This window comes from Pararge aegeria, chromosome 15 (genome assembly GCF_905163445.1).
Source record: "Pararge aegeria chromosome 15, ilParAegt1.1, whole genome shotgun sequence".
Classification (NCBI taxonomy): domain Eukaryota; kingdom Metazoa; phylum Arthropoda; class Insecta; order Lepidoptera; family Nymphalidae; genus Pararge; species Pararge aegeria.
The window spans coordinates 10,315,259-10,340,000 of record NC_053194.1 but is presented as its reverse complement, the minus strand read 5'-3'; the positions used below and the strand labels follow the sequence as shown (position 1 = coordinate 10,340,000).

Below are 24,742 nucleotides of genomic sequence, written 5' to 3'. Positions count from 1 at the left end.
TATTGATAACTGGTCTATATTAAAGTTTACATAATTCTGATAATTGTTTTTTTTTTTTTTTTATCTTACTATAAAAAAAAAATTTGTAATAATTGATGGACAAAGCATATGACCCACCTGATGGTAAGTGGAAAGCTATGTCCTATTAACAGATCAACACTACACAGGGCATGCGAGGAGCACATCCTGTAATATTTTGAGGCATAGGTGTTAAGCCTCATATGCCTGTAATTACACCGGCAACCACACCCTTAAGACCAGAACACAGCATTACAACAATGCTGCTTGACGGCAGAAATAAGCATGGCGTTAGTACTTCCTCAAACAAGCTCTGTCACAAAAGCTCTACTGCTAAAACTAAGATAAATGAAACTCCACCATTAAGCTAATACTGTTTAATTACTAATATTATTATTATTTTCAGCATAAACATAATAGTTTTTAGCTGGTACCTTACTAGCGAACAGTCTAAAATTATCTACCACGGAATGCATTAAAGCTATAGTTATTTCGTTGGATAAGTGCTCGAGGAACGTAGGCCTTGCTTTCAGAACTTGCTCCATTCTAGTGGTATCTTCTTGGTTATCTGAAAATGAATAAGATTTAAAAGAGGGCTTGTGTATACTGGATCTTATTCATGTAGTGTCATTACTTTCGGATTCTGAACCGGCTTGTTGGTTTAGTCCTTTGCAGTATCGACTATAGATCGCAACGTCCGAACTCGATTCCCGCGCTGGGCAAATCAAATCGTTAACAATCGTAATCGGTGTTGAATTTTCTGACAGTAAATTGTTAGTACCAGCCAATAATTGGAATTTTGTAATAATTCAATTATCTTATCAAACTCAAAAAAAATGATAATTCATATGATTTACGTGGCTTGTGGTGACGGCATATGAAAATGTAATCGTCACCACGCCGCTATTCCCGCAGGTGTCGTACGAGACGACTAAGGGAGTATAACGGAGAACGGGCAGCAGCGTCCTCTGTGCTACTACTACAATCCACTGCGATCACTGACCCGTCTGCCATCGTGGTGATGATAGGCAAATTCCTCTCGTGGGGAGAATCCTTTAATCCAACTAAGAAATTTTGGCCTTGGTTGGGGTTAAACTATCAATTAAACTCATGATAATAATCGCTAAAGCCTGCCAACTGTCATTGAAGTATGGTGGGCTTATGACAAGACCTTTATACTGATTGTGGGTTAGTATAGTGTAGTCTGGCCAGAAGATCTCATAGTAGAGGTCTAAGTTCGAATCACTCAGTTATTCGAGAGGAGACCTGTGCTCATGTGGGGCATTAAAAGGCCAAGCCGATGCGATTTTTCTACTACAGAGGAATCCTACAAACTATTTGGATACATTACGTTCAAGTCTGTCTTACGATAATATTATGTTACCTTCAGTAAATAAGAGTAGGTACAGACTTAAATAAGTCTGATAGTGTATATAGTAAATACTATATACATTTTTTTTATTTCAAATGGGTGCGTTTACAGACTAATTTGCCGCGAGTAACACCGCGGGTAGCATCTGGTATAAATCAAATTTTTTGGAAGTTATAGCTCATCGATAAGAAAACCTTTTTTCAGAAATCGTGCAAAAACATGGATTTTCCGTGACTAATATAATAATAATATAATCTCAGGTGCCTTCCGTCCTTTTAACTTGCTATATGCCATAAATCAAGTTGATCAGTTGCTTAGATAGTGCGTGAAGGACAAACAAACAAACAAACACACGAATAAACCAACACACTTTCGCATTTATAATATTAGTCAGGATTTTAGGTTACTTAATAGATAAAATGATTTACTTGACTGCACAAAGAAAAATGGCGTTCGTGAGTTCCTAACAGCTACCCTCTCGGGTCCTATAAAGATGTAATCTTCGTTGTCGAAGCCTCGCTGTCCGGCCCAAGAATAAGTAATGTTACTTTCCACGTCCTCTGAAACAAATGTTAAGTTTTTCAGTATTATAAGGCCGTGTTAAAAGACTGAGGTTTTTTGACAAGACACTGCCTTAACGACCTGTGAGGTGTTTAAGGTGTTCTGAGAGGATTAGACACCGTCACCCCAAACACCTCTGTTTCGACCAGGACGATCAAATTATGACCGACAATTAATCCCAAGTAGGACTCAAATACAACTCAGCTTTTCTTCCAAGTGGTCTTGAGGAGTCTGGAGACTATCTGATTAGTCTATGTTCAACCATCCTAGTTCCCGTATCTTGGAGCTGTCTTCCGCGTTTCTGCGGATTAACTTTATAGTCAATATGTAATAATCGTCTGCCAACCCGCGTTGGAGCAAATTAGCGGTTCAAACTTTGACTATTTGACGGCCGATTGATGCAGTGGGCAGCGACCTTGCTTTCCGAGTCCAAGGCCGTGGGTTCGTTTACCAAAACTGGAAAATGTTTTTTGTGTTATGAACATGAATGTTCTTTGGTGTCTGGTTGTGTATCTGTATTTTATAAGTATTAATGTATATTATTCATAAACATATCAGTTATCTTAGTACCCATAACACAAGCTACGCTTACTTTGGGGCTGGATGGCGATGTGTGTATTGTCGTAGTATATTTACTCATTTATTATATACTCCGACGTATATAATCAAAGCTCTACATATATTTATCTCTTTCACATAAGTCTTTCAAGTAAGCCTTGGAGGGAGGGTCTCTCAGGGTGCAACCAACCGGAGTAAACTGGACTTAAACCAGGGACTTCCCACTTAAAAAAATAATAATAAAATGCTCTTCGTAAAATGAGTATTGCGCACTTCCTTTTGGATACCAAGGTTACAGGTGGATTTAATCTTTTGTTGTAGGTGCAATGAATTATATTAATTTGAAGAGAACCTTCATATAGCCAGTCCCATAGCTTAACCTACTCTGTCCATTTGGGTAATTATCAAAACTTAAGCAATCTTGCCAGTTGATACGTCTTTTTAATATAAAGACTTTAAAAAAATTAATAAATTATAAAATGAAACCAACATAGATGATTATAATGTTGCGTAAGTGGTCATGTATTCACAGGTGAAGTTTCAGATTTTTTAAATGCGTTTTTGATAAAAAGATATTATCCCAAGATTTTAAAACAATTAATTTAATTTTGGCATGCATTTTTTCTGCCGACGGTCTGAAGGGCATCGTGATTGCCGGTACAGGCACAAGGTTAAAGGAGGCTCAAGTTTTAACATTTACATCTTCGGTTGATGGGCGCAGGGCGGTATGTTGCAAGACTTGTTCCTTGCTTGCCCTGCGAAGTGTGTCTCTGTTTATAGGCGATGGTTTTCCACATACCATCAGGTGGGCTATCTGCTTGGTGGCCAGTTCCGGATTGCAGACTCAGACGCCTTGAAATCATAGTATAGAACTCTCAGACATGCAGGTTTCCTCACGATGTTTTCCTTTAGGTATCGTGAAAGCAAGTAATTTAAAACGCACATAACTCCGAAAAGATAGAGGCTCGTCCCGGGGATTGATATGTAAACTACAAGGCTATCACCGCTCCTTTCTTTATAGGAACACTTACAAAAAATAAGTCCAATAAAATGTGTTACAGAAACATGGACCCCGTTCAAGGACATCAAGACCCTTACACAGTAAATATCATAATATTTTTTTTATTTCATTTCTAAGAATGGTTTGCAGCAAGAAACTCCTTAATTTATGCACAAAGGAAAACTCTCACTAAGCTAACTTGGGTTACGAGTGTCACAACCATACTTCGGACTCATTAAAACAACGTGAAATTATAGAGTTTCCTCTCCCTCCCCATAAAATGCGATACTATGAACTGCTAGCGTCTTCCATGATTTTTTATTGCATTGTAATATATACGATATGTACAGGGGGTATATCAACAAACTGTTCACGAGTTTGCACGACTTGCGAAAATGTACTTGCAGGTGGAAACGTGCCAGATTGCATGAATCTGCAATCACCTTCGATTTAGCTAGATATCGCCCGAAATTAACAAATCAATCTAACCCAAAATACTCAGATGGCAGATTGAATTTCGTAGTACAATCCTTTTCCTGCTCTTCCTGAAAGATAGGGAAAATATTATAATTCAATAAAGCGATGGATTGCCCCGTGTATAGGGACCTTTATAAATCGTGTAATGCCAAAATAGGTACCTGCCTAATAACCCTGATGCTATTTTTAGGAAAGTGGAAGTAAATGTACATGGCTAGATCAGGTTATTTGATTAAATTATTATAATCAGCTAAACTATCAATTAGGAACTAGCCTCTTGTACCTATTTATTGTAGCTACCTGCCTATGCGTTTTTAATTAAAAATATATTATGCTTATACATTATTATAAAATATTTTATACTTGCAGCGGTCTCCACTTTCCCGTATACTTACACTCATTCCTTCTTTCTACTAATAAACCACAATATATGCAAAGACTCCTCGAAAAAATGAATGATCCTCATAAAAAATAATTAGAGATAAACTATTTTATAAAATTACCAATTAAACACACGACATTTTTACGTAGACCTACATAAATTAATGTTTATCTTTTTATTTATTACACAAATCTTGTTCTTTTTTAACTTTAAAATTTTCAATGTACTTAGAATAAAAATTCAAAAATCAAAAATGTTTTATTTGTGTACTTGAAGCTTTCATACATTTAACATGTTAAACTTATGTTAGTGATGGTGATAACTGGATTCGTTAACTTAAAACTAAAGCTAGGAGGGTTCAAAACGCGCCCTGGTCTAAGGAGAGCCCACAACAAACTAAGCCAGGTTGCAATACATTTAACTTCTTCCACTTTCGGATATGCATTGTTACTTTATTGAAACCCCATAGAACCATGCAAAGCGCTTTGCTTCCTTGTTTCCAATTAGTTTCTGACTCTAATACTTATCTAAAATACCCTTCCTGATTACTTTTGCACAACCACAAAAACCTTAGATCTTGTAAACAAAGCTTATTTAGCTTGAAAATTTACGGTTTAGGAATTTAAAATTCATTTATTACAAGTTTAAAAGCATCTTTGAAACGTCAAGTCACTCTACCACCGGTTCGGAAAGCAGACCGAGAAGAGCCGGCAAGAAACTCAGCGGATTGCTATTTTTCAACATCATTTTACAGTTTACAATATTTTGAATTTTCTATCTGGTGACTAATTGTCTAGTCTTGAGAGCGGAGCCTGAATCCAAGCAGCCTGGTCGTTACGAAATTCATCAAGCGTATAGTAACCACTACTTTTTTGTTTGTCACTTAGATACAATAGTTTTAGATGCTAAACTTTAATGGGATCCTCATGTAAACAATTTATCGAACAGGCTTAGTTCTGCCGCCTATGCAGTGAAGAAGATACGCCACATGACGGACATAGAAACTGGTAGGCTAGTCCATTTTAGTTACTTTCACGGCATTATGTTATATCGAATTTTACTATGGGGAATGCTGCTGATCTGGCACTATTTTCGTGCTGCAGAAGAAGGTCTGTTCGTGCGATCTATAAAATGGGTCCGAGAGAGTCATTGAGAAATTAAGAGATGTTAAGATAACACACATTGACAGATGACAATTTTTAGCCAATACATATTTAAAAATTTAATCTACGAGTATGTTCACAAAAATATATCTAAATTAAAGAGAAAATGTGACTGCAATAATTTGAACATTAGAAGCAGAAATAAACTTGTAGTGCAATATACTACACTACAAAAAAATAAGTAATTCATTTAAAGGAAAGTATACAATTTTACAATAAATTACCAGTTGATATCTTGGAGATAGAAAAATCAAAGTTTGTGTTAAACGTAAGCTTATAGAAAAATCATATTATAGTATCAAGGACTACGTAAACGATAAATATGCTGCTTCTTTAATAGTTTTAAGTGACAATGTGAGAAGTTTGTTGTGGGCTTCTTCTTAGACCAGGGCGCGCTTGGAACCCTCGTATCTTTAGTTTTAAGTTGACGAATTTAGTTATCGCCATCAACTCACTTCTATGTTATATTTTACATGTAATGTACGCATGAAATATGTGCCTTTGACTTTAGTTTTATGATCAATACAATCAAATGCTTTAGACAAAGCACAAAAAACACCGACGGCAATGTTGTAAAAGTTTAGCGCTGGCATCCGCAGCGCTACGACCCTTATTGAAACCATACTGCTCCGGAAGTAGTAAGTTATTTTTCGTGTGTGTCACGGACATTAGTGTTATTTATATAAACTTGGAAGTTTGTTTTAATTGATAGGCCAAGCAGATGGTAAGTAGAAAAGAAAACCATCGACTATAATCACAGCAACACTTCGCAGGGCATGTCAATGCCACGAAACACGTCTTACCTAGTGCCGCCCTGTATACATGAACCTAAAGCGTAGGTTTTAGGCCTCATGGACCATGGTCCTCGCAATCTCGCCCTTCAAACGGAAACAACAATGGATGAATGAATTACACTTTTATTGCACACCAAACCAAATTAAAAAATATATTGAATAACAACACAACAATACAATTTGGTGGCCTTATCACTACACAGCAATCTCTTGCAGGCAAGCAATGGCGATTGGCGGAGAAATAAGCCTATAGATTTACGAAACAGATCAAAATATCAATAATAAGCGACGGTAATTAGAAGCGGTCTCCACATTTGCGAACTAGATGGCGCCACAAAAATCCCGCATCGCGCTAGCGAAAACCGAAATGACTATATATACAACTTCCAAAGATGAATGTTCGGACCTCGGTCCCGAGCACGATCACCCGCTCGGAGGAAGATCTTCCTATTGTTAAGGTCGAGCGTATCACCACAGCTCCCGTACAATAGACATTATTGCTTAAAAGGTCGCGCGTCGTCTTACTTACTCTAGTTGTAAGGTATTTACAAAACAACTTTTCAAGATGAAATTTTAAAAGTAACTAGTTGGTATTTACGCATGTTATTACCTTCACGACCTTGCACCAAAACATCCCATAAGGAAATCGCATTGCAATGACAAGTCAAACCTGTTCAATTGAAGCTTGATTCCTATATTTAGGTCCTTCGGGTTTTTATGTTTTTACACACCCCGCCCGCTGTAGTGGGGCTTACCTAGGCGTTTAAACAATTATACACTTATTAAAACAAGAACCAAGTGTACGGGTTTTAATTAAGGTAATTAATTGCTCTGCCGCGTTGGTCTAGAGGTTAGCATGTTCAACTACAGATCACGAGGAACTAGGTTCGAATCCCGGGTCGGGGAAAAAATATATAAGGTATTTTCTATTAAAAAGCATTCAGCCACATTCCGGAGTTAGGAAATTGGCGGTGTTAACCCCTGTGCCTCGGAGAGCACGTAAAGCCGCCGGTCCTTGTTATCATAACTTAATAACCACAATAGTCATTGAAGCGTCGTTAAAACGCGTTGGAGCAGTGTGGTGGGTCTTTGTTCTAAAACCGTCTCTCCTAAGAACGACGAGGCCTGTGCGGAGCAGTGGACTACAGATAATAATGATGATGAATTAATTAATATCTACAACTTATTATAAGGGTAGGTAGGTTACTTTAGTAGGTATTTATTTGTAATGTAATTTCAATGAAACGAGAAACTATCACGCGATTTATGATATGTTGTGCCTTGCGGGTTCCTTTACGTTATCGTTATGTAAGTATAGTAACGTACTTTGCCTATAACTCTTGCTAAGAAAATCTATCTCGGATACTTTGAAAAGCTATTTTGAACATACATATTTAAATTCTTATAATAAAATCAAAAGTTTAGTTCTCAGTTAAAGTTTAGGAACTCCCAACTCAACAAAGCGCAACAAAGGCGAGCTGAGAGTTCTTAAGTTTAACGGAATTTCTGATAGAATGTCTATCGTTAAAACTGCTAAATTTTACCGATTAGGTTTCAGGTTTATTAGGGTAAGCAGTACCCTACCGTTAGTAGTTCTTGTGTAAGCGATAACTCAGTTGATTAAACGCTCGCGTTCGATCTCGTACTCAGCAGCGCGTCGAGGAAAGAAGGAGCGAGCAGAAACGTGTGAGCAAGCGTCCCATGATCTATCTAAGTTTCTTCAACCCGTACACGTGCAAATAAAAGCAGTCTGAGACAAAACTGGTTCCACCTTAATAAATATCGTTCACTTTTTAACCGGTTTCAGCCTTTAGGTATACCTATGATAGCTACGAGTTTTCTTACTATATCTAAAGACGAAGTTGCGGATTGTTACTTACATATTCTAAGTAAATACCTAGGTATCTACATATCCGTACATTAAATTAGTAGGTATTAGAAACACGTTCTCATTAATTTCCGTACGACAGTTTGGATGAAATTACCAAAGTACCTACTTGGTATCCACATAATGTTAGCAAAGTAAATATCAAGGAATGTTCTCAAACTGCGGATGTCCTAGGTTCTGAAATATATATTATTTTAATCAAAGCTCCGTGCTTACGCTTATTACTAAATTATTTGGGCCATGCATTCCAAACTAGGAGACACGCATCTTGGAAGTCAGAAATGTCAGATAACATTTATGAAACTTATATTTATAGAAAAATGTTACAAAGCTTTTAGTGGGAGAACCGGTATAAGAAATTTATACCCTCATCGTATCAATATATTAAGTACTTAATTCTTATCATTTATAAATATCAGATGAGGGTGTAAATTTCTTATACCGGAACTTAAACTATATTTAATTTGACTATGTGCTACCGGAAGAAAGATAAAACCCAATGCTAAGTTGGTTGCCGGCCTTCTCTTCAGGGTGCGTTTGGAAGTTGGGACCCTTATAGGTATTTCTATTAGCTTCCTTACGTTATAAAATGGGAACTATTTCTTAACAATTTCAAACTTTGTATGTGCGCATCAAAAGTGCCTACAAATTACAATACAGTATACTTGGATAAATAAACTCTTGCCTTTGACTTTGTTTGCAAATACCGCTTCTGTTATTATAACAGAATAAGCTAAACTTGCGATAAGTAACATTAATAATAAATGATCTTGACTTTTCGTGGTGTTAAGTTTAGCAATTTTACTCTGTGTTCTTAAAGCTAAGTACCTACTGTGTTTCTGTATCTGTGTTTCGAGCACGTTAAGCCCTTGGGTCTGGTTAATATAACAGACAGTGACGGTAATTATTAAATGTAATATTATGCTAATCTGTGACGACTTTAGGAACTAGTGGATCAGCAGAGATGAAATCGTAATCCCGCTATTCTAAGACGATGTTACGATGGCTTTGCTTTAAAATTATCATAGAAAATCTAAAAGTTTAGAGTGGGTAATATATAAGTACCTACCTATTAGGCATGTAATTTTTTAAATTTTAATATTGATCAACTAGAGTAAAACCATTAAAGACAACTGGGTAAGTCACGTCGTCTCAAATCACACGAGACTTATGTGACGAGACGTACAAAGTAGATAGATGGGTATTTTAAAAGTTAGTTAGGCACATAACTATGAAGATTGTGTGATCTAGTTGCCAATCAGTCAGTGGCTCTGAATAAGCAACGTAAACTCAAGTCTGTAACTGGATGGGTATTTTTGAAGTCTTTTAGTGGCTATACCATTGTCATCTATTGATAAAAAAAAAAAAAAAAAAAAAAACATAGAGCGAAAGAGAGAGCAAGAACCGGTATATCTCTGTGTGTTATTTGTAATTTAACAGTGTGTAATATTTACTTTATTAATACTGTTAATGAGATTGGTACTCTAAAAGCGCATCTATGTATTGATAGGCTCGGCGTGGATAACGGTGTATACCTAGAATACATAAGTGTGAGACAAATTATACCAAAACACCACACCAAAAGACTATATATACAATAAACTAGCTAAATGATGGATGGATAAACTGGCAACAGCTGTGTTTAGGGTTGGCTCACAAGAGATGCTGCTTAGAGTAGTGTGCGATAAGGTCAGCTTTAGCTCACACCGATTTTCGCAACATCCGAAACTGAGCCGATTCAAATATTTTTGGCATGAAAATTTTAGGAAAGATGAGATCTAGGTGGCTCTTTCTTTCCTTCGGGCTATTTATATTTGTCAATGAGTCTTCTGAACATAGAGGTAAAAATGTGTGAGCAAGTATATAGTAAGTCTGATTATCTGAAGTTTTCTGAAAAATGAAATGATAGCGACATGTCTACGCTTTGAATTTGCTCTAGAGGCATTATCCAGGGAGGAACTGGAGAATACCGCCTATACTTTCCTCTTAACACTGTATTTTAAAAATAGATTTTTATGTAATACATATAAAAATTAAAAAACTGAAACATACACTATGATATAGAATCAATATCAATAATAATGTTACTATTAAAATATTTTAGACAATAATAAAGTTTTTATGTATCTGATTACACGGTGCGGCAACATTCTCAATGCTATAACTCAATAATTAATAGCAATACTTAATAGCTACTGGTAGATCTAGTCAGCAAATTAACAGGGCAACTCGCCTTAATCTGTAAACATTAACACTTTTCACAGTTTTATATCTGCTACACATAAGTAAGTGTTTTGGGTTAAAATATTTAACAAAACAATTATAAGTTTTCCAGCTTTGATTCTGTAACAGATAAGTGCATATGGTAAAACATATATTTCTAATAATAAATTTTGTAACTTATTAAGAGGGTGTATCTAAGTACCTGCAGGACTTAAATCCCTTGAGAGGGGATATAATTAACGTGTCCATCTGCAGGGAAAATATAATAGGGAAGTTTACCCCCGTTTATTATTACACAAATATTATTTGGATATTATTTCCACTTTTGCGCCAATGCTCTGAGAGTTGATATGGCTGTGGGAGAAGATACATTTTTATCCTTTCCCCGGGGAGATAATTGTCTCCTGCTCATGCTAGCCGTGCTGTCATTGAGCGAACTACGATATCCGTTGCTCGCCAGCCGAGCAGCAGACATATTTATGAATGAATACGAAATTTCGAGACACGCGTGTCGTGATGAGTAGTTGCTACTGCTTGTACCCACGGCATTAGGCTGTTGTGTTTTATGCTATACCTAAAGCGCGGAGTGGAGCAGATCTGCCGGAATGACTGCAAACTTATGATTTAAGATACGCCTTTAGGCTTTGCGAGGGTCGATTAGATTAATAACTTACGTATATCCATTGTAATTCGCGCGAAGAAAGGATCTATTCTTGCTGCCGTCATCATAGTAATTTCTCCAGTGACGTGCAGGTTGCTTATAAAGCGGACTCCGTTCTTACCGCCTGGTAAGTTGAACCTTGAGAATAAAAAAATACATATTAATAATTTTTCCAGTGTACGAAGTTTCTTTTTTATGAATTAATGAATATACTTTTACTGTACACTATAGAAAAATATAGTAGCAGAGATATGAACATAGAGCAAGAGAGTACAATTTGTTGGCCTTATCGCAAAGCGATTTCTTGCAGGCAACCAAAGGCGTGAAAGGAAAAACATAGAAAAGTGGTAGGTGTTGCAATTAATAAGATATAATTATAAACATTACACAAACACACACACCCACATATCGTAGTTTTTTTATTTTTTATTTTACTAAAAGGTAACCCTTAAAATAAATAAATATACTACGACAATACACACATCGCCATCTAGCCCCAAAGTAAGCGTTAGCTTGAGTTATGGGACTGAGATGACTGATTAATATTTTATGAATAATATACATAAATATTTAGAATATTATTAAACACCCAAACACTGAAAAACATTCATGCTCATCACACAAACATTTTCCAGTAGTGGGAATCGAACCAGGAACATTGGACTCAGAACGCAGGGTCGCTGCCCACTGCGCCAATCGGCCGCCTTTGATGGCAGTATCAGTGATGCAGTCTAAGATGATAGTGGACTAACCTGTTAGACGTATAGCAGTTATAATAAACCAATACCTCTAACCGGTGCCGATAGCTAAATCGCTTGGCGGCATGTTTATAACGGTAAGGATGACTAGCCACGGCCGATGCTCCCACCAGACCGGACCAGAAAAATTTTAAAATTATAAATTCCCCCGTGTATTGTACCTGGGACCTCAACTAATGAGATTCCAGCACGCATCGACGGACCAGGGAGGTCGTCCTAGGTTGGGCATTTCAGATTTTTCCTAAGCGTTTTGGAAACGTAAACGCTCTCTTAGCTCTTCGTGCTACGAGTTGGCAATGAGATATCGACTACGCTTTGATAGTCTTGAAAGTAAAGTTTCCGGGGCTGTTTCGTTGGTGGGTTCCATTAACATTCTCATAAGCATTTACTACTATATACTCGTACCTAAGTTATGCAGTGCGTTTATCACAAGTACCTATTGCTGAGGTCATATATATCTATTGCATAGAAAATAAAGAGGTAGAAACAAGAAGGCAAGTAATAAAATAGCTTTTATTTAAATAGCATCGTGTGGTTATCTAAACTTATTAAAAGTAATTTGCTGTCATCATATAGGTTAGTAGGTAGGCATACTAATCAAAGATGTAACCTAGCAATTCTATTTACCTACGTATCTCGTTGCAAAATGTTATTCGGTTGAAACTTTTAAGGTAATCTGTTGGTAATTGATGCTTGAACTTTAAATTATAATTTGAAAGAATTAATTTGTAGAATGCCTTGAAGTATAGCAAATTAATTAAAACCACGAGAATTTTGTGTGGGTTTACCTAATACTAAGGAGGTACCTCGTTGGTCCAGTGGTAAGTATGTATGATGTACTCTAGATCACGTTTCAGGTTCAAGTAATAATCGTTAAAGCCCACCAATCGGCATAAGGGCATTTTTTTTTCTCGTTTTTCTGAGTGCTGTACAAATAAAAAGCATAAATAAATAAGGGCGTTGTGACTAGTAGGTCAATTCTCTTATATCCTGTCTCCTCTAGGAGCAAAGGGACATTGCTGTGATAGCCTATAGTGGGTAAGGCTTCGTCTTCCCTTTTTGGGACCGATTTCGAGCCCCGGCATGCAAAATTTTCGGAGTTACCTAGGTACTTGAGTTTTTAATTTAAGAAATGAAATATCAATTGCTTTAACGGTGAAGGCAAATACTACCTACATGCCTCAGAGTTCTTCATAATGTTCTCAAGGGCTCAAGCAATCTTTACTTGGCCAGAGTGGTAGACTCCTGCCCATATACTTTTCTTCCTGAGAAGGGGCCGGTAATTAATCGATGGTGATGAGTTTATCAGTGACATAAACATGACAGAACTCATCGCACCATTGCGTTTAAGAGCGTCTTAGTGACTGGCGTGTCAATTTTCTTATTCCCTGTCCTGTATGAGAGAGGATGAATGGGACATTGTGAGGTTTAAAACGATGATTATGGTAGTGACAAATATAGTTCATCGTCATCATATCAATCCATTACCGGCCCACTACAGGGCACGGATCTACGCCCTATGAGAAGTGTTTAGGCCGTATTCCACCACGTTGGCTCTGTGCGGATTGGTGGACTTCACACGCCATTTAGAACACTATGGAGAACTCCCAGGCAAGGTTGCCTCACGATATTTTCCTTCACCGTTGAAGCAAGTGATATTTTAATTAAAAACGCACATAACTTAGATAAGTTATAGGTTCGGCCTGGGATTCGAACCTAGCCCCCCAAAAAGTAAAGACAAAGTCCTACCCACCGGGCTATCACCGCTTCAAAGTATAGTAAGTTTGTCATTAGCTAAGCGTGTCGGGAGTAGGTAAGTTTACCTTTACCATTTTTTCTTGCTACTTCATGACTGCAATCTCTCCTAGGTGAGTGCAGTCGTGCAGTCTAAGATAGTAGCGGGCTGGCTAAACTGTTAGATATAACAGTTACATTAAACCCATACTTCTATTTAGTTTCCACTATCTATATATTGGACGAGGCTCGCCACTATATAGCACTATATAGAATGCAGTGGGGCAAGATGAAGGAGGGCTTTACCCGCAGATGGAAACCCAACTAACTTTAATGCATGTATATTGTTTAGATTTTCTTTATTTTGTTTATTTCTTTATTTTTTTTTGTTAATCGATGTTTAATATGTTACTTGGGATTAAATGGCTTTTTTATTTATTTACCTTTATATTTAAAGACTGATTGTTCATCTGTGTTTAAATATAGGTAGGTATGTAGGTAGATAGGTACGAAGCCACGTAGTTACCGATTTGGGATATGCGTTTAGTATAACTGCCACACTCCTAACGTGTTAGCCCGCCACCGTTTTAGACTGCATCATGACTTACCACCAGGTGAGGTTATAGACTAGGCTAACTAATTTTATTATTTGATGAAAAATTTGCTCATTTTTTATATTATATTATTAATTGGTCTTTATCATGAATGAAATCAAAACATATTAAATTTAACTATTTAAAAGGATTATAGTTTATAAATTAAAACAAAAAAAAACTAAATTACAAAAAAAAAGGTTTTAAAGGATGCCGCGAGCAAAAGCTACTTCTCATATAAAAAACATGGTTTATAATCATAATCCCAATTTTATAACCCAGCATTCGAAATATTTTATTCAAACTTAATAATATTTTCAGCTAGCAACTTCTGCATGTCGGGTTTAGTTTTACAATACGTTGAACTTACTTCCGTTCAGCTAGTTTAGTCCATTTCGCTCCGGTGACGTTGATGCGCCTCATTAAAAATGACAGTTGCTCTTCAGGCAGAGCGACCGTTAGGCTGTTTAGTAACATAGGATCCACAGACTGCATCCCCATGTGTCCAGATTCCATGAGGAAGAAGAACGTCCGTAGTCCCCGTCGGAGACATTCGAGGTCGTCGGCTTGGCAAGCTGGGAATGGCAAGGGCGGGCTTGTAGCTGGTTGGAAGGAGAAAAATTGTACTGTGTGAGTAGGTATAGTTTTTGTGTGTAGCAATTATTTTTTTTACTCTAGGTATGTATTTCCAATGATGCAAATACACTAGCCAAGTCGAGCAAAAACTCTAATTTATTATTATAATTAAACTACTACGTTCACGCCTAACGGTATGGGTCATTATCCTGATATAAGTACCTTTAAGATTTGTAAGCTCCCAATCGGCCACATCTTTAAAGCGTAGGTATTTTGACTTGGCTTAGTCAAAATTATTCTTAAAAGGAGACAAATTCTTGACGGACACTTTGTTTCGATTTTATTCATTGTCAGTGGCATGGGCAGGGCACATAGCTCGGAGAACCAATGGACGTTGGGGTCCTAAGGTGTTGGAATGGCGACCACGCACCGGTAAACGCAGTGTTAGTCGGCCCCCAACGAGTTGGACAGATGACATCAGGCGAGTCCCTGGGAGCAGCTGAATGCAAGCGGCCCAGGACTGTGGATTGTGGAACTCCCTACAAAAGACCTATATATGTCCAGCAGTGAGCAGTGGACTTCAATTGGTTGAAATGATGAAGATGATGAAGTGTGACGTAAAGTGTAAGCACGTTATTAAGATCTTAAGTCAGCTAACTACTATTAGTGCACCAAAACAATGTCAAGAAACAGTAAAATGAAATCTTACTACCTTCTTTTAAAGCTCAAATTACTCGATACATCCACAGCCAGCTCTCTAAGCGGAAGGTTTGTGAAATTAAAATATTAGTGCGGAATTAGTAACTTTAAAGCAAGTGACATTAGATACATTTTCTTTGACATTATAAATTTCCGTTGCTCCCAAATGGCTCAGCAATTGCGAGATTACAAATATTATCGTAATTAAGGGAGGACAAAAATTTAGGCTCTTTTCACATAAGCCGTGCGTGTCGTGTAATAAAGTAACTTAATAACTATTATAGCTTTCGCAAAGCACGGCGACCGTGGCGTGACCGTATGAAGCCGTTACTGCACTGTCGCTATTTTATGGATGGATCTAATATATTTATCTCACTGAAAATATGTCCGTCAGATACTTTTCCTCAGTATCTTAAAGCAGAGCGCATTGAGACGCTCCCAACCTACCTGAGAATGACCGTATTCTTACAATTTTTCACATTACTCAAAATAAAGCCAAATCAAGGTGTCAAATCTACGTATGGCAAAGTTTAGGCAAAATCTAGGCTTTGTAGGTGTAATCCTGAAGACTTCTGTTAGGAATAAGAGACACCAGACACGTTTATTAAAAACTTTGGCCACATCTCAGGATGGGAAAATATCATCGAGCAACAAGTGGTTAAAGGTTTAGTAGAAGGTATGTCATTCAGTTCGATCCCGACAAGATGGACTTATAACTCCTACTGAGTATTCATGCAATCCACCTTATAGACCTGGAGAAAGAAACCAAGAGCATTAAAGGATCATAATCCAAAAACTAACACTCTGGTTAGTGTTAAAATCTTAAAAGGAGAAGTAGAGAAAGAAAGTAGAAGAGATAATACAAATTTGCATGTAATCGAAGACGTAGCCTGAACAATTTGGCCTGAATTCACCGGTACCATATATTATTATAGTTCTACTGCTCCAGAGCAGTAGTGCATAGACGGTATGCAGATGTTTTAAAGTGAAGATAATCTCCAGTACGAGTTACAAAAACTTAAGGATAGGCATTGTAAGAGTTATAAAAAGCCTTCCCTTAAGCGTTTATAACTCATACTGGAGATTTTCTTCATTTTATATGATCTGCATACCCAGTGCATACCCTCTATGCACGCCAGTGCTCCAAAGGTAGTTTTATTTGTTCATCCTCGGATTATAAATTCATGTATTTCTGTAAATTTTATTTTACTTGTGCGTAAATATCAAGTGGAGGCCAAACAATAGTAATTTGCATACTTATCTGATTTCATGATGAATGATGATATAGACAGTAATGATTTCATACGGTTAGGGGTCAGCACCAAATATTTTACTGTTGCACAGCAGTAATCGCGACGAAATACATATAACACTTATGAAATTTATCTACTTTGTAATTGATTATAATGTATAACTACTGACGGTCCGTCGCGACTTCGTCCGCGTATAAAATTCAAAATTCATTTATTTCAAGTTGGCCTAATTAATAAGCATTTTTAAAACGTCAAGTCAGTCTGTTTGTTGTGATTCTACCACCGTTTCGGAAGGCAGATTCCACTGAGAAGAGCTGGCAAGAAACTCAGCAGATTGCTCTTTTCCAACATCATTTTAAAGTTTAACGATCTTTAGAATTTTTCTGTTTTGTGAGAGATGAGAGCGGAGTAGCCTGCTTCCAAACAGCCTTGTCGTTAAAGTATAAGTCAACCTTGAAAGATAGACGAATGCTTTCGTGGGCTTTTTTTAGAACTTTTAAAGGGGAACAACGTTTACGAAGCGCACGCAGTGGAAGCTCCGAAAAGGAAAAAATAACGGTTTTGAATCATGCTTCATTGGTGCTATGCTCCTATGGATCTTAGCGCGATGATAGCCTATAGCCTTTCTGGATAAATAGGCTATCCAACGTTGAAAGAAGTTTTCAAATCGGACCAGTATTTACTGAAATCATCGCGTTCAGGAAATAAACATACAAAGAAACTCTTCAGCTTTATATATTGCTATGAGATTGTACGAGTACAATAAATTTAAAAATTATTAAAACCATTACATTAAGATATTTGTATTTGGTAAAAACGTTTCTTCACGATGTTTTCCTTCACCGTTGAAGTGAGTGACACACAAGTGAGATTAAAGATTTATTATAGATATTTTAGGTATATTATAGCGCACCTATCTTTGGAGTTGGAGGTGTGTGTTGGGATTTGAACTTGCCCCCCCCCGAAAGTGAGGTCGAAGTCCTAACCACGCCGCTATCACGGATCAATAAAAATGAAATAAAGGTGTTAAGTTAGTGCCAGACGGATTTAATTTTTGATCATATAAGATTATGTGATGTGTTTTATTATTATACAACGTGATAATGATCTGTAAGTTTCGTTTAATTATTATTACATGTTACTACTAACACGAACTGGTTAGTGATAAAAAACCGAGACCTCCTTGCGCTAGTCATTTTTTAACCGACTTACAAAAAGGTGAGGTTATCAATTCAGTCAATTCATTCGTTTTCATTAAGTCAAGATCTGTTGAAGGGATCCTGGAGAAATATGGGAACTATAGAGATTGGAGTGAAACTGATGATAAGTATTGCACGGTTATGGATCGTAAGCAATTAATGCTCATTGCAATAAATCTGCTGATGGTGAAGTAAAGGGAGAACTCTTCAATGATTAACGCCGATGGTTCGGAAACAGAAATATTTTGTAAAAGTTTATGAGCAGTTGACGTCTGGCTATTAAAACGTAGATAATTGTTAACCTAGCCACAAAATAGCGTGGTAATTTTTTTTTACCCAAAAAAATCGACTTGGTCAAGAAAATGTTTTACGCAGCATCACTAGAATATCCAGGGCTATGTTTTATAAGATCGACACGGCTTTAGCTATGGAAATGATACTCAAACTATTACTAGAAATTAAACCTAGTTATTGTACTTATCGTAAGGGGGTTTTAGTTTCGATTCTCGGGTTTGGATTCGCCAAAAATCTTTTGATATTAATATAATTACTCTCGCGAACTGCATTGTTGATATCATAAAGGTATAAAAATTGTTGATATCATAAAATGTACCTGCATGATAATAAATGTAACCCAAAAACTCCAGATGGCAGATTTGTATTAGAAGTACTATCCTTACTACTTTTTCTACTTTTTCCTGTAGGAAAAAGTTGAAAAAAATAGCACAAATCAATTCAATATGCCATCTGAATATCATCATATCAACCCATTACAATGAGAAGGAGTTAAGGCCGTAGTCCACCACGCTGGCCCAGTGCGGATTGGTGGACTCATCTGAATATGAAATTTATGAATTCCGTTCCGAAGATCAATGAGGCAATTTTCGAGAATAATATTAGCTCAATATAGAAATATGGTCTTTGAAATATGTTTGAGATCCTTTACATTTTGCTACTGTATAAAAAGTGTTGATGATACAATAAATTGTCAGCGAGTTTCAGTGATTTTTTAATTAAATGCGGCTTAAATTATGACAAGGATCGTGTTAACTTTTCCATAGGCGTCGAGTGACATGGTAGGTAGGTTTACCCTTTTGATCCTATTCTCAACGAATGTACCTACATTATTATTTTGATGTTTGACCGTAACGTACCCACGCCCATTATAATGCTGAACTTTTTGCTCACACAGGTCAATGTACGACAAATGTTTATAAGGAAATTAATCTCGTTGATAAGATGGATGTGTTATAATGTAAAATTCTGGTAAAACCGGTTTTTTTTCCTTTTGCTAGGATGAAGATTATATAGGTACTTTTATAAAAAACGAGAAATTAGAAAAAGCGTTCCATCCTCATTTCACATTCGTCTTCTATTGATTATTCAACATATTAATTTTTGAAAATTATTCACCGTGCCAACTAACGCAAAGCCCTAAACTTTAAACTTTACCTAATCTAGGAGTGTGTAGTTTAAAAACCTGTGAAATAAGAACTTAAAATGATAAAGAAAGCAAAAATGACTAGTTTTCTTGATAACTGAAAAATTCACAATAAAATAAAACAGAAAGATTACCTAACACTCGCAAAACCTAACACAAGTTTTCAAAAAAAGGAAATATAAACTATCTTCAGTAAAACCGTTTTTTTATTAAAAGGGATAGGCATAGAATTAAGATCATACAGGAACCGTGTACAACACTAATATTAAAGCATCAAAAATCACTCCAATTTAGAATTGTTTCTCGAACAAACGGCTTGTCACTTTATATATACCATTAAACAGATGACTGTAATTATTTTGCCCCTAATGTTCTAAGCATTCACCATAAATTGTAAAAATAGAAAAAAGTTTGTGAGCTAGTAACATTCCGCGTGTGTAAAGTGAGACGTGCGCGAGGCGTTTTCACCGTTCTTGGACACAATGCACTGCATACAGTAATGGCTGAATGAGGATTCTGAATGTTCGTAATTCAATGGCAATAACGTACGAGCGCTTCGGAAAATATTTTCATTCCAGAAGGCTAAGTGCACTCCATGTAACGTTCTGCTGGAGCATGATAAAATTCTAGAATAATTCTAGCATTGTGAACAAATTCTTAGGTGATCAATATATTGCCAATTAGTGTACCTATAAAATGATATTTTTTTTTAATTAGGTGATTGGTTCATTTTTAAAGCCTTTCATTTTTGTGCAATAAATTAATGACTATTAACATATACAAAATTGTCACGTACCCACTTAAAGTAACATTTAATTTGCTGCTATTACTACTACTTCATATTTATTACCTTAAAGGTAGTCCATGTTATTATAAACGCTTGTTTGTTCCACATTCACGCTTCAAAAATTTAATCAATTGTTAAGAAATTGGACATGCATATAATGCATACGGACATGTGTTTAGTGATAATTAAAGTAAATTTTATTTAACCGGTATTTACTCCGTGTTGCCTAATTCATTCTAATTAATAAAAAAACAAAAAATATATTTTTGTAGAGAAATAATAATTACAAACTTAAATTAATATTTACAATAAATATAAGCCGTCTAACTGTTCACTTATGGGCATGGTACCCAAAATGCTGGCGCTATTGCCCCTTTGAATTGCTAGACTTAGCCGTTGGGCTAAATAAGCGCCAGCTATTGGGTCACCAATTTTTGGGACACGATGTTAATAAAATTTTTCGTGTCCGAAAACCATGGGCCCAGAGTCTTAAAAGCAAGCGCCGCAAAAACGTAGTCATTACAAATATCGGAGTATTTACGGCTTTTTTAAATATACCGGTATTTTGAATATTTCATCGCCATTATCATTTCAACCATTGGACGCAGTGGCGTGCAGTTCATACATGCGCGAAAGCACTGCATACCCTAAAATTTATATATAACTCGTATTTTTGCTGTTTTATGCAATTTTCCCTCTGTATGCATACCCTGGTAAGAAACCAAGTGCACGCCACTGATTGGACGTCCATAGCAGAACACAGAACTTTTGTAGGGAGTTCCAAATACCACAGGCTAGTCTTGTACCGCTTGGGTACAGCGGCAAAAGGATAAGCGGCACTTTGGATATTTACTAGTACGAAATTTGTAAAAGAGTAGATACCATAGATAGATGTTAACTTATGCATTATTTTTTAAATAATTCTAAATATTTAGGTTGTTTCATCATCATCATCAAACTATTACCGGCCAACTACAGAGCACGGTTCTCCTCCCAAATAGAAGGGGTTAAGGCCATAGTCCACCACGCTGGCCTCGTGCGTAATGGTGGACTCCACACACCTTTGAGAACATTATGTAGAACTCTCAGGCATGCAGTTTTCGGTTGAAGCAAGTGATATTTAAATTACTTGAAACGCACTTAACTTACAAAAGTCAGAGGTGGATTCGAACTCGGCCCCCCAAAAGGGAAGTAGAGCTTCTGCGGAATGCACTATAACCGCTTCGCTAGGTTGGTTAAATCCTAGATATTAATATATTTCATCTGTTAAGGTCATCTAAGATCGGAGAGACTCTGAATTCTGGAAGACGTTTTTTAATGTTTAATGATCTCAACTCAATGAAGAGTTTGTCAGGTGACCCTACGAATACGCATGAGTAAGACGAAGATTATATTGTCTAACGCTTATGTTCCGCTCCACTCAGTAATCGTTGAGATCTCTGCACGCTAAATTGTCGACGAGTTTTATATTTATCACATGACCCAGTTAGGTAGGTTCAATTTCGAAAAAAAGGTGAACCGGCGAATCTTATGAATGAGTGCGAATAATTTTAAGAATATGCAAAGTAATTACTGTACATACAGTAAGTTTATTACGGTAAATATACATTAACTTTTTAAGGTAATATCTAGTAGTTTAATATACATATAAAACAATAGGCGAGACGCACTTACCCGCATTTAATTGTATAAATCACATATTTTACTGTTTTAAACCATTTCTAAAATAAGTACACACACACTCACTACTGTGTGTTGTTTTAAAATTCTGTTTATACAAGTATCTAAGTACCACAACTAGAAAAAGAAAAAATCAATAAAGCACCTATATTTTGTTTTCTTCTAGTTCTTGACCGTTTTCTGATTTTTTTAATTTGGCAGGGGATGCTCATTATTCTAATTCATTGCAACAATAGGTATCAAATAAAATTGTTATAATTGTTATAAATAAATACTAGAACTAAAATTCTTTTCAAATAGCCGACATTCAAAGTTTTTTACTATAACAAGTTAATTATAGTTCTTAAGTATTTGTAAATTAGCCTATAAAAATAAAAAAGTTTGGCTTTGAATACAGTTAATAAAAAATATATTTATGTTCCTTTGGTTTATTTTTAAAACACATGAAATATAACAACGCCAAGATTAACTCGAGGTGAACAGTAATAGGTTTAAGTTACTCGTAGAGAAAGAGTTTTTAGACAAAACAATAAAAAAATTTCATAACCAAATTCTTCATTTCTGCGCCATTTTGAAATAAGTGTTCTAACTGATGCTCTATGGCCATAACCTTTTATTTATGCAAACGATCGTTGTTTGTACGCAATAAATAGTGCATTCATGTAAGGGTTCCATCACACACATTCGGAACGAAAATAGTCAGAATTTAATTCCACCCAGTTAAGTCAAATTTTATATCTGGGGGCTGAAAATAGTTTGACTTGCTGGAATTATCTATTTTGGTATTATTTGTATAATGATAATTTCTATCTATTTTTTCTTAAATTCAGCTTTCCATGCCCTCTTATTCACCCTCTTATTAATCAATAAGAGATTGATGCAGCCATTTACCTCTTTTTACCGATGATATTAAACAATGGCTTTTCTTTCCCTCTTTTTTAACTATCCCTCTATTATAAAGAAAATGATTAATTTAATAGCCATTCACTTGGAAATCAATCAACAGCCTATCACAGTCTAATGCTTCTCCCAATGGTAGGTGATCGCAAAATATGGCAGTAGCATAGAAGACGCTGCGGCTCGTTCTCCTATAAATTCCCGTAGTCGCCTCGAATAAAAGTTGCGGGAAGAGTAGGGGTGGTGACAACTGTGTTCTGAATTTATGATGTCACCACACGCTAAACATTTTACGATTCGAAACATATGAAAAAAATTCAAGAGAGGTATACTCTTGAATTTTTTTTTAAATGTTTCGAATCGTACAAGATTTTAGACGGACGCATTAATCACCGAAGACAGTAAAATGTTTCATTAAATAATTATTGCATGTTTAAAAATTTTGAATTTCAGATATCATTCGTTTTCCGGCTCTTTTAATTGAAAGTGTGGTAGAACCCTAAGAATGTACGAGTCAATGATAACATTTTTGCTCTTACTTTCAACTTTGGCAATAGGAAGTATAATTAGATTTGACTTGGCGAGGGCAATACTTATTTATCTTATAGTCCAAATGGTATTTTGTATAGTAGGCCTATCTAACATAGCTAGTAAAACTAGGAACTCTGTATAACACCTGAAAAATGAACAAAGCTCGCTTCGTGAAATTCTGAATCGCGCCGAATTTTCCTACCGGTACCTACGTATATGAGTGGTCTAGATTAATTATGAAACATATTTTCCCTTTTATGAAAAATGGGAGTCAACTTACCTAAATTCAATATTTTTTTAAATGTTTGTTACATTTAGAAATAAATAAATTTGAACAAATAATTGGTCAATTATAAAATTATTTTAATGAGCCAGGATAAATCTTTACTCTTACTCTGTCGTATACTTAAAATGAACTAAATAACTTTGATTCTAAAGGAAAATATATCTAATGGTGTTACTTGATTCTTATAGTAAGTACTATACAATATACTAAGGTGCTTAACTTCATAATGAATCTTAAAAAGTTAAATTCTAGATCCGCGTAGATCGACATTAATTGATAAGGCTTTACCAGTAATGATTAGGAAATAATACCTAATCATTTTCATACTAAATTAATTAATTATATCTGATAATATAATTAGTATTTTGTATCATTGTGTATGTAAGTTAAATAGGTTAGTTAGTAACTTTTAATAGTGAGTGTTGATTCAATAAATTATTCGAAGGTTTCCTAGAAATAATGACTGCGAAAAGTTTCTTTTGAAAATAAGCTTCAAACACAGCTTTTTATAAGTGAATTACTCTACAAAAACAGAGTTAGTTTTATTAAGGTAACAAAGCGATATGAAATTTATATTAGAGTAAATAATAACAGCGAGGTAAAAAGTTTTATTCTATTAAACCAACTATCATCACAAAACACACTCAGATATAATATAAAACTTACGCCTTTTTAGAAAAAGCCTAAACATATTTGCTGAAATCACAAAATAAATGAAAAAAGGTTATTAATTTACACTGTTTCTATTGATGGAAGTTTATACCTACCCAATAAAAATAATTACGAATGGAATGTATATTATGTTCGTTAAAAATTAAATATTTAAATTAATGTACAGTAAATTACACTTTATAATTTAAGCATTAACAGATCCAGATAATTACACAGATTTAGAGTAATATAGTAAATTTTCTATGTTTTTAAATTGAAAGAATTGTAAAATAAATTTTTAATAAAATAATATTTTAGACAACAGTAATTATTACAAATTATCTATATTTATTTAAATTAGATTTATTAAAAACTACAATAAAATTGAATGAAATAAATGTAAGGGCTGATGTTTAAATTAAAAAAAAATATTTTATATTAGATAAAATGTACTTACTCGTGTCATAATTACTAAAATTAATAAACTGACCGACACAACACTTTGTGTAATAACTCACACAAAATACACAAACAAAAAGTCGTATGCAATTGAGTAACAT

General features: G+C 35.5%; 1 protein-coding gene across 1 annotated transcript; it reads right to left on the bottom strand.

The window, feature by feature from the left end:
• Positions 1 to 395: 395 nt before the first annotated feature.
• Positions 396 to 24,742, bottom strand: LOC120629980. The gene is made up of 5 exons (XM_039899091.1): positions 24,640 to 24,742; positions 14,553 to 14,784; positions 11,111 to 11,235; positions 1,819 to 1,950; positions 396 to 586 (listed from the first exon to the last, which is right to left on the bottom strand). The coding sequence occupies exons 1-5, from the start codon at positions 24,740 to 24,742 to the stop codon at positions 396 to 398; spliced, it is 783 nt and encodes a 260-aa protein (XP_039755025.1).